This window comes from Sus scrofa, chromosome 6, assembly GCF_054392235.1.
Source record: "Sus scrofa isolate SSC_HxYL_T2T_F1_AM1 chromosome 6, Sscrofa_HxYL_maternal_Yorkshire_Landrace_v2.0, whole genome shotgun sequence".
Lineage (NCBI taxonomy): Eukaryota > Metazoa > Chordata > Mammalia > Artiodactyla > Suidae > Sus > Sus scrofa.
This window is the reverse complement of record NC_139388.1, coordinates 101,037,596-101,048,883: the sequence shown is the minus strand read 5'-3', so window position 1 is coordinate 101,048,883 and position 11,288 is coordinate 101,037,596. Positions and strand designations below refer to the sequence as shown.

At 50.4% G+C, this 11,288-nt stretch overlaps 1 protein-coding gene across 1 annotated transcript in view; it reads left to right on the top strand.

The window, feature by feature from the left end:
- The first annotated feature begins 466 nt into the window (after positions 1 to 466).
- Positions 467 to 11,288, top strand: part of LDLRAD4 (low density lipoprotein receptor class A domain containing 4) — a 176,925-nt gene continuing 166,103 nt past the window's right edge. Inside the window, exons 1-4 of the mRNA XM_084965707.1 lie at positions 467 to 570; positions 687 to 1,367; positions 1,688 to 1,814; positions 1,879 to 1,996. Coding sequence (XP_084821833.1) covers positions 467 to 570; positions 687 to 1,367; positions 1,688 to 1,814; positions 1,879 to 1,996 — 1,030 coding nt within the window. The remainder of the gene's footprint in view (positions 571 to 686; positions 1,368 to 1,687; positions 1,815 to 1,878; positions 1,997 to 11,288) is intronic.

Here is an 11,288-nt window from a genome sequence, read left to right as displayed (position 1 = left end):
CCGTCATTCTGAGCATTGCATTAGATACTCTCTGTAAAGGACTTAGCACAAGGCTTGGCTCCAGGCTTTCAGTAAGTGGTAGTTAGCATTGTATTACCTATAAGGACTCATCAAATCCGACGGAGCAGTTATCTTCACAGTTTCAGAGACCTGGGGACACTTTAAGGGAAGTTGAATTAGGCCAACATTTCACATACAAACAAGTTATTGACAAATTAAAGTAGATTACAAAAGATCATTTTCTCTGATACTATGGAAGTATGAGCTGGTCAGCTCTGGGTGGAGGTGTGAAAATCAGCTGCTTTAATTAGCTGCACCTCTGTTAGACTCTCCCTGAATCGCCAGGTTGGTATATTTTAGTGTGTCTGTCTGCTGGGGTCTTAATGTTGGCAGGGACACCTGTCTAATTGCGTGGCTGTAATACAGCTGGGTTAGAATGTCTGTACACCACGCAGTTACCAGCCCTATGGTCAGGTTGGCGGATGTGCGCGCTAGTATTTCTGACAACACGCTCATTGTCCGCTCTCAAGGGGACTTGGTGTCTGAACCCGCCTTCAGAGGAAGACAGAGGTGAGTCCTCCACGGAGAACGGGTCGCAGCGGGAAGAATCCAGCTGACCTTCCCACCTGGAGCCATTTCCCGTATAAAGGGCCGGGATCCTAAGGGGCTGATTGGGGGGGGTGCAGTCCTACTGTGCGTCTCGGGCGGTGCCGGAAGGCCGGTTGCCTGGGGCACTCGCAGCCGCGTGGTACTTGCGCGCAGACCCCCTCCCCGCCAGCCCTGCAGCGCCCCAGCCGCTGTCTCCCGGCTCCTGGATGGAGTTCCCCGTCCGGCCGGCGGTGGGCGCGCGCCCCGCAAGGCCCGAGCCGCGGCTTGTGCGCAGCCGGGGGTCCCGCGGCCTGGGCGCCCGCTCGCCCCGCTCGGTGCCCGCGGCCCACGGAGGTCGGCGGGGCCCGCGCGGGGTCCTGCCGGCCCACTCCGCCCCGCCCCGCCCGGCCGCCGCCGGTCCCGCTCGGAGGGGGATGGGGAGGGCGGAGAGACCGGCGGATTGCGAGGCAGGCGCTGCCGCGGCGAGCGGGCCGCCTGGAGACAGACGGCGCGGAGGCGGAGGCTGTACCCGCCGCACCGTCTCGCTTCCCCGCCCGGTGCTGCGAGCTGGCCGGCCGGGCCGGGGATCCCCTGCGAGCCGGCAAGAAGCCGCCGCCGTCACACCGGCTGCGCGTCCAGGGAGACTGGAAGGGGGCGGAGAGCGCGGGGAGCTCGGTCCGATCCCGGCCCTTAAAGCCGCCTGGCCGCGCCCCGCCACCCCCGCGCCACCGGCCGCTCGGGGGGCGCCGGCTGCCAGCGCTCCTGAACCGCAGACGCAGGTGAGTGCGACCCTGTGCTGCGGCGCTCGCGGCGTCGGGCCAAGTTCCGCGCCGCGCGGGCCAGGGGTGCGGGCGGGGGGGACAGGACGTCCGCGTATGGGCGCCGTCGGCAGGCCGCCCGCCCGAGAGTCGGGTCAGGGTGCGGGGTGGGCACGGCGGCGTCCCGGGCGCTCCTTGGGGGCGGGCGCCGCCCCCACAGCGTTGCCTGTTTCTCGGTGCCCCACGCGGTTTTGCCCCCCGCGGTTGTGCGCCGCCGCGGGTCGGGGACGCGCTGGGCGGGCAGATTGTGCGGGACCTGTCTGAGTTTGCGGGGAGGGAAGGGCGGAGGGGAGTACGCTGGACCTCGCGTCCCCCGGCACCCCGCGCACAGAGTCGGGCGTGGGCGGCAGGGAGCTCTCGGCGTTAGCTGGGAAGTCGTCGTCCCCGCGCCGCTGGCTCTCAGGCTGCGCCCCGAGCCCGCAGGAAGCGGGCGTGTACAGAATTTCTGTGACCCTCGCGGCGGAATAAACAGGAAGCGACGAGCACCCAGCCGGGCCGCCCCTGCCTGCCTTTGTTGTGCGGTCTGCCCGGCGCTGCCCTGAGGACACTTCTCGGACCCTCGCCGGCCGCCCCGGGTCTGGATTCGCCCGGTAAGTGCGCCGCGGGAGACCTGGGCTCGGTGCTGAGCAGCTAGCAGTGCCGGCCCCCACGGCATTGGCTTGTTTTCAAACTTTTTTTTTTTTTTTTTTTTTTTAACTGGAAAAGGAGGAGGACGGGGACCGTGGCGGGTGGGTGGCACCTGGAGAGGGCAGGTGGGCCGGGCCGCTTCCCGGGTGAGCGCGCGCGCGGGTTGGCACAGCCGGAAACTCACAACACGCAGGCACCCTGGCAGGCGCAGAAGTGACTACTGAGTGCGGGTGGACACAGAAACTAGCTCCTTTTTTGTTTTCTCTGGAGACTCTCTTAATTAGCTGAAATTGGATGATTTTGATTTGCTTCTTTTCTCTTCCCTTCGTGTCCCACTTATTCGCTTCTCTTTCTCCTTTCTTTCTGGTATCTTTTGGCGACTTCGCACCCCTGAACCCCTCTATAGTTGGCCGCTGCTGTCGAAATGTTGACTGTGATTGTGATAACTGGTTTTGATGAACCACTGTGTGTAGGTTTTGTAGGGGGGGGGGAGGTGAGGTAAGCTGTTGATTCCAGAGCTGCTGTTTGTAGCCTTCTTGAAGTGGAGGTGGGTGGCGGTGGTGAGTGCCCTGGCTCTTGGAAATATGTGGTCCTGTGGCTGCCACGGAGGTTGGCGCATCCCTGGAGGGTGGACCTGGGAGATTCCTTTTAAAGTGGCCCTCCACCTGTTTGGCAGCCAAGAAGGTATACTCCCAGGCTGCGGCCCTGGAGCCTCAGCACAGGAGGGGCTATAGGAAGGGTTCTAGAGGGTCTGCATAGAGACCCTGTCTTTGTGTCCAGCCCCATCTGCTTTTGCGTGAGTATTTCATCTTCTGTATTGTGTCTACTGTCATCTGCCCTTGTACTCTGCACAGTTCTCTTGGAACATGTTATATTCACTGAAGGGTCCTAGTGTCAAATTTGGGTCATTCCATGGACAAAGGAGTGGATCTGAGTATTATCCATGTACATTTAATGAATTATAATATTTGCTTTCCTGTCAACCCTTGGATGCCCTTTGATTGCCCTTGCAAAGAAGTGCTTTTTAAAACATGGCAGTATATTCCTCATGGTCTTTGAAAGCTTAATTCTTTTAAGAGCTTCAATTTGCTATTGACATTGAACACAGTTAGGAATTAGGGCCGAGACGTAAGTGCCAGTAAGGGGTTTGCTGCAGTGGACTTGCAGTTGCCTTCCTCCCTTGTTTTAAAAGCCCCTCTAATTTCTTAACATTCTCCTGTTACCCTTGGAAGAGTCTTGGCTGTGGTTCTGGATCATGGAGGCTTCTATTTACCATGGAGACGACTTTTCTGAACAGGGTTTAAGGCTGTCTCTCGAATCCACTGTGGGGCTCAGTGTGCACCACCACAGTCCCACAGAGGAACCCAGCCAGTGCCAGCTGCTTATTAAGAGATTTGGTGCCAATTTGCTGGCACATGATTTGAAAGTCAAAGTCTCCCGCTCCCACCCGCCAGTGTATATATATACATAGACAGATATTTGTTCCCCCCACTGCTGACAGTGTTCTAAGAATAGCTGTCTTGCCTGGCGCTGAGAGCAAACCCGCCCGCCTGCGGAGGTGTTTACAGTTTGGGCCTGTGCTGCAGTCTTGGTTGACTTAGCAGCCTGGCAGAGCAGCCGCAGTTCGCCGGGCGCTGTCTGCTTCTCTAGGCTGCAGGAGGGCCCCTCCCAGCCGGGCAGGAGAGTGCAGGGAGGTGAGGGTGGCCTGGGGCCCTGTGCCTGTTTCCTGGCCTGCCCCCTTGCTCTTCTGTGCCCCTGCACAGCCAGCCTGCAGTCTGGGCAGAAGGTGGTGGCTTTTTGTCCTCACATAAAACCCAAGCACTCAGGGCTCGGGGTAGGGATGCTGGCAACCGTGACTGGTCAGATCTTTCTGGAGGCCCTTGCCAAGCTTCTTCGCATCTTTCTTCTGAATCGAATCTTATGGAGTCTCTTTGATGTCTCTGTCCTTTTGAGTGAGAGGTAATACAGAAGAAAGAATAGAAAATCATGCCATGGGAACCTGGAAAATTTTTAGAAATGTTTGACATACTTCACATAGATGTACGGCTCTTAAATGTGAACCGCTCAGAATGCTGCCTCTCCCTTCTTCCTCCTTTTCTAAGTCTCAGAACACCCTCTGGGAAGCCAGCGTTTTCTGATGTCAAAGTGCCTTTCTGCCTGCATGGGATCCGTCAGTCTGGAGAGTTACACCGTGACCCAGGCTATGGGTGTGCGTGGATGGCGAATCTTGAGTTTTAAAATAGTGATGTATAGCTTCTGTCTCCATCTGAGGATTTAGGCCACAAGACCTGCCCTGTCTTGGGGAGGTTTTGTGGTGGCATCGTTAGCTTCTTTTTGAGGCAGCCAGAGGACAGAGGTGAACACCTGTACTATGCATTGCTGTAGAAATATTTGATCTGTATTTCTAATTCGTACTGTTTTTCTCTCAACCACAGGGGCACTTGAAAATGATGTTTGTGTTGTCTCCTATTCATGTGATTTGAGTATGGATTGCTTTTCTTTGAATTTCCACTAAAAATGGTACTTTGGCCTTTAAAGCTGTTTTTGTAAGGACTTTTCGTCCAACCCAGCTTGTTTTCCAGATAGATCTTGGAAATTACGAAGAACATAGCTATAATTTCTCCCTTGATTGGCAGCAGAGAGCTTTCCCGGACAAAAATAAGGCTGCTCTGTGCCAAATGGTTGACTTTTCTAGAATAAAAACTCTAAAGGGTTTGCAAAGAGTCCTCTGGTTAATATATTGGCATTCCCAGAACCCACTAAAACCCCGGCCGCCTGCCAGTCACCACTTAATGAGGACGCAGAGTGTCTGGCTCAAATCCCCCTGCGCAGAGTGGGGGGTGGGGGTTGATGTCCGCACCCTTTATTAATTTTTAATGACTGTACTTTTGTTTTGCACATTTTGCTCTGCACCTCCTCATGACCAACAGCCACCATGCCACCCCTCCCTCGTTCGTTTATTTACTCATTTACTTGGCATCAGAAAAAAAAAGTTGAGATTTTCAAGGTTAAGACTCCTGCTGAGGATCAATTCTGTTTGCATGAGTTCTCTCGTGGCTGGCTTTCTTTTTTTTTCTTATTCTTTCTTTTTCTACAGCTCTCTCCCCCCGCCCCCCTTTTTTTGGAAGAGGAAAAGAGAAAAGGAGCAGGAAAGGAGATGACAACTTTTTTTTTTTTTATAATGATGTTTTATTGTCTGCCAGAAAGGAGAAGCATTTATGAAACAAAGTTTGTCTGACAGTTTATATGACAGTGCAAGTTGGTGCTTGCCAAGCTCCAGACAGATTGCTAATGTTACAGGACAGGCATAAATAAATTACCTCTGTCGGCACCACGCCTGCCCTGCAAGCACACCCTGCGGCTGGTCGGCTGGGCGCGGGTACCCAGGAGCCTGCTGGTGTGCGTGTGTGGAAGACCTCTGCCTACTGCCTGGGATTCTGTGACTTGGCTCAGAAGCCAAAAGGGCGTGTCTCCTGCATTTATTTTTGGCAGGACTGCAGGGCACTTTCCCTGGCCCGTGACCCTGCCCCTTGCTGGCCCCTCGCACCCCCACATCCCACCCCCTGTGTCAGGGGACATGGCACCTCGTTTTCCTCCCAGGGTCTTGCTTCTGACGGACCCACACTTTGTTCTTAGCTGCTCAGGCTCTTGGGGTTCTCAGAGCCCAGTCTCAAGCCATTTAGGGCTGCGTTCTGTCTACAGGTGCAGACGTTGAGAACAAACACCCTGAGATAAGTGTGTGCTGCAGGGGGTGGGGGTTGGCACGCCGTGGGCACAGTGAACTTTCACCCCCGGCCGTTTGGCTAGTCAGCTGGCAGAGTGACAGGTGTCATGAACTTAATGGTCTTGCTCTAGTTGTTGGCAGACACGCTGCTCGTATTACAAAGCCACCTCCTAAGTTGGGCTGCTGCCAAGTGACTCGCAAGATCTTGGCTTTGCAGGCAGGATCTGGGGCCTGGATGGCTCGATTGACGGGAAGGTCAGGAATCGGGTGGGTGTGTATGACATCTGTGTCCCCTTATCCACATGGTCCCTAAGTGGGCCTGGAATTTCTCTTCAGAGTAGGGCTGTTCAGGTCCAGGTGCCACAGAAGGGAACCTGTCCCCAGCCCGCTCCGTCCCTGCGGTGGGGAGAGGCCAGGTGGGGACTCAGGTCCAGGGCCCCCTCCTTGGTTCTGCAGAAGCACCCCGCCAACCTCTGTGCAGAGATTGGGGGACACTTCCAGAGTGAAGCCCCCTGTTCAGAAGGGCACCTCCGGCAGGGGTCGCAGCAGCAGTACCACCTGGCACCAGACCACTCTTGGCATCTCGTGAACTGACTTAACCCTTCCAGTGGCCCTGGGTCAGGGATGCCACCACCACACTGACAGACGGCAGTGAGAGGCCTGAAACACCAAGTGAAGAGCCGCTGCCCTGTGAGCAGAGGTGGAGGCAGCTGTGTGCGCCGTCCTCTGGGGCCGGGCTGTAACCCTGGGGCTCGCCCCGAATTGGGGACCATGCACAGCGGGCGCTGGGTGGGGGCACCGTGGCGTGTCTCGCCCCATCCCCATGCAGGGTTTTAGACCCCTCCTCCCTGCCACCTCTGCTGGTGACTCTGATTTACACCCCTCACCCCTGCTTCTGCCCTCTGTTTGGTGCCTGGCCTGCCTGTGGGCCCAGCCTCGCATGGGAGGCTTGGGCTGTTGCTGGCTTGTGTTGTGCACGTAGAACCTCTCGCCCCTGGAAGGAATCCGAGGGGACGGTTGCCAGGGGTCCTCGGCTCCTGGGAAGCCCCTCGGCTGGTCCCTGGGTGTCGGGTGTTGGTCCCGACTTCTGGGAGGCAGGGGGTGGACCAGGCCTCCCTGCTCAGTGAGACCCGGCAAGGCCCGACCCTGGGGGGATGTGAAAAGATGAGCACGTCCGCAGGGTCTCTGTTTTGCTCATGGGCGTGGGTTCCCCTGTTCATCCTCACCAGACCCGAGTATCTGACGTCTGGCACCTGAGCAGAGGCCCCAGAGGTGCAAAAGTCCTGACCCTGCAGGATGGCCCCTCTCCGCCAACAGCTGCCAGGCAAATGTGAGCATGGCCAGTTGGGCAGACGAGGACCTGGGGCTGGCCTAGACCAGGCTCTGCCCTCTATTTGACCCTGACTTTTAATTCCAGAGTCTTTCAGGCCTGGCTGAAACCAGGGTCACAGAACTAGTCTCTGAAATCCTTTTTTCCCCTGATTATATGCTTATTGGAGATAATTAGGAAAACTAGGAAACAAAGACGAAAAAAGAAACAGGAAGAAAATAAAAATGACTAAATGGGAGTTCCTGTTGTGGCTCAGTGGTAACAAACCTGACTAGCATCCATGAGGACAAGGGTTTGATCCCTCGCCTCGCTCAGTGGGCTGAGGATCTGGCATTGCTGTGAGCTATGGCGTAGGTCACAGACATGGCTCAGATCTGGTGTTGCTGTGGTGTAGGCTTAAGCTGCAGCTCCCATTCCACCTGTAGCCTGGGAATTTCCATATGCCGCGGGTACGGCCCTAAAAACAAAAATAAATAACCTGTAATTCTACTACCTTTAGAGATGACGTATATAAACAGCTTTGTAGATCTTTCCAGGCTTATTTATTAATTATAACACTGTGCACGGAACTTATAGACGTTTCATAAACTTAGCCTTCCATCTGGAATATTTTCTCATGTGATTTAAATATTCTCCAAACATATCACTGCTGACGGCTGTAATATTCTATGATATGCTTATATTGTTTGTTTTTAACCCTGTTTTGGGCATTGAGGCCGTGAGCAATTTGTCCTGTTCTAAATAATGGTGCGTCCAACACTGATTACATCCTCTGGCAGATCCCTAGAGGAGAAGGTGGGTATAACTTTTAGCAGGTTCTCCAGAAGTATTGCCACTCACTTTGCAGAAAGGATAGGGCACTGGACACAGACCCGAGGGTGATGGCACTGCTGCCAGTGCTGGACGTTTTGCTGAGCAAGACCTGTGCGCCTTTGGCCATAAAGCGGTGTGATATTTACCCTTTCCTCCTTACCTCCTGTGGTGATGCTCAGGGTGCACCCCCACGTCACAGGTGCTGGAGTTCTGCTGTGGGCAGTTGCAACAGTGTTAGTGGACGCTTGTCACAGACATAAGACTTTGTGCTGTTTTACACTCCAGTTAAATCCTACTCAGATTGGTTAAGGACACAAAACAGTCTAATCATACATTTTGATTTTTTTATTTAAAAATATTTTTGTGCTTTTTAGAGCCACTCCTGCAGCATATGGAGGTTCCCAGGCTAGGGGTCAAATAGGAGCTGTAGCCACTGGCCTATGCCACAGCACAGCAGCGTAGGATCCAAGCCACGTCTGAGACCTATACCACAGCTCATAGCAATGCAGGATCCTTACCCCATTGAGTGAGGCCAGGGATCGAACCTGCAACCTCATAGTTCCTAGTTGGATTTGTTTCTGTTGTGCCACAATGGGAACTCCTAATCATACATTTTTAAAATTAAAAAAAAATTTTTATTGTTATTTCCCCAATACAATTAATTTTTTTTTCTATTGTACAGCATGGTGACCTAGTTACACATACATGTATACATTCTTTTTTCTCCCATTATCATGCTCCATCATAAGTGACTAGACATAGTTCTCGGTGCTACATAACAGGATCTCATTGCTAATCCATTCCAAAAGCAATAGTTTGCATCTATTAACCCCAAGCTCCCAATCCTTCCCACTCCCTCCCCCTCCCTTGGCAATCACAAGTCTCTTCTCCAAGTCCATGATTTTCTTTTCTGTGGAAAGGTTTATTTGTGTCGTATATTAGAGTCCAGATATACGTGATATCATATGGTATTTGTCTTTCTTTTTCTGACTTTCTTCACTTAGTATGAGAGTCTCTAGTTCTGTCCATATTGCTGCAAATGGCATGATTTTGTCCTTTTTTATGGCTGAGTAGTATCCCATTGTGTATATATACCACGTCATCCTAATCCAATCATCTGTCAATGGACATTTAGGTTGTTTCCATGTCTTGGCTATTGTGAATAGTGCTGCAATGAACATATGGGTGCAGGTGTTTTTTCAAGGCAAGTTTTGTCTGGATAGATGCCCAAGAGTAGAATTGCTGGGTCATATGGTAGTTCTAAGTATAGTTTTCTAAGGTACCTCCATACTGTTCTCCATAGTGGTTGTACCAGCTTACATTCCCACCAACATTGCAGGAGGGTTCCCTTTTCTCCACACCCCCTCCAGCATTTGCTATTTGTTGACTTATTAATGATGGCCATTCTGACTGGTGTGAGGTGGTATCTCATGGTAGTTTTGATTTGCATTTCTCTAATAATCAGGGATGTGGAGCATTTTTTCATATGTTTGTTGGCCATCTGTGTATCTTCCTTGGAGAAATGTCTTTTCAGGTCTTCTGCTCATTTTTCAATTGGGTTGTTGGTTTTTTTGCTGTTGAGTTGTGTAAGTTGTTTGTATATTTTAGAGATTAAGCCCTTGTCAGTTGTATCATTTGAAACTGTTTTCTCCCATTCTGTAAGTTGTCTTTTTGTTTTCTTTTTGGTTTCCTTTGCTGTGCAAAACTTGTCAGTTTGATTAGGTACCATTGGTTTATTTTATTTTTGCTTTTATTTCTGTTGCTTTGGGAGACTGAGTTGAGAAAACATCTGTAAGGTTGATGTCAGAGAATCTGTGTCTTGCCTTATGTTTAAGTCTTTAAGCCATTTTGAGTTTATTTGTGTGCATGGTGTGAGGGTGTGTTCTAGTTTCATTGATTGATATGCAGCTGTCCAGGTTTCCCAGCAATGCTGTCTTTTTCCTGTTTTATGTTCTTGCCTCCTTTGTCAAAGATTAATTGACCATAGGTGTCTGGGTTTATTTCTGGGTTCTCTATTTGGTTCTACTGGTCTGTCTGTCTGTCTGTTTCGGTACCAGTACCGCACTGTCTTGATGACTGTGGCTTTGTAATATTGCCTGAAGTCTGGGAGAGGTATGCCTCCTGCTTGGTTTTTGTTCCTCAGAATTGCTTTGGTGATTCTGGTTCTTTTGTGATTCCATATAAATTTTTGGATTATTTGTTCTAGTTCTGTAAAAAATGTCTTTGGTACTTTGATAGGGATTACATTGAATTTGTAGATTGCTTTGGGTCGTACAGCCATTTTCACGATATTAATTTTTCCAACCCAGGAGCATGGAGTATCTTTCCATTTCTTTACCTCTTCTTTAATTTCCTTGATTACTGTTTCATAGTTCTCAGCATATAAGTCTTTTACCTGCTTGGTCAGGTGTATTCCCGGGTATTTGATTGTTTGGGGTGATATTTTAAAAGGTATTGTATTTTTGTATTCCTTTTCTAATATTTCATTGTTAGTATACAGAAATCCAACTAATTTAGGAATGTTAATCTTATATCCTGCTACTTTGCTGAATTCGTTGATCAGCTTGAGTAGTTTTTGGGTTGAGTCCTTAGGGTTTTCTATATCTAGTATCATATCATCTGCATACAGTGACAATTTAACCTCTTCTCTTCCTATTTGGATGCCTTTTATTTCTTTTGTTTGTCTGATTGCTGTGGCTAGGACTTCCAGTACTATGGTGAATAACAGTGGTGAGAGTGGGCATCCTTATCTTGTTCCAGATTTTATGGGAAGGCTTTCAGCTTTTCTCCATTGAGTATTATATTTGCTGTGGGTTTGTCATAAATGGCTTTTATTATATTAAGGTATGTTCCCTCTATACCCACATTGGTAAGAATTTTTATCATGCAGGGATGTTGGACTTTGTCAAATGCTTTTTCTGCGTCTATTGAGATGATCATGTGGCTTTTGACTTTTCTTTTGTTAATGTGGTGTATGACATCGGTTGATTTGCATATGTTGAACCATCCTTGTACACCTGGGATGAATCCCACCTGGTCGTGGTATACAGTCTTTTTTATATGACGTTGGATTCGGTTGGCTAAAATTTTGTTGAGAATTTTTGCATCTATATTCATTGAAGATATTGGCCTATAGTTTTCTTTTTGGTGGTGTCTTTGGTTTTGGAATTAGGGTGATGGTGGAGTCATAGAATGTCTTTGGGAGTGTTCCTCCTTCTTCAAACTTTTGAAAAAGTTTAAGGAGGATGGGTATAAGTTCCTCATTGTATGTTTGGTAGAATTCACCTGTGAAGCCATCTGGACCTGGACTTTTATTTGTAGGGAGTGTTTTTATGATATATTCAATTTCATTTGTAGTGTTTGGTCTGTTCAGTTGATTTATTTCTTC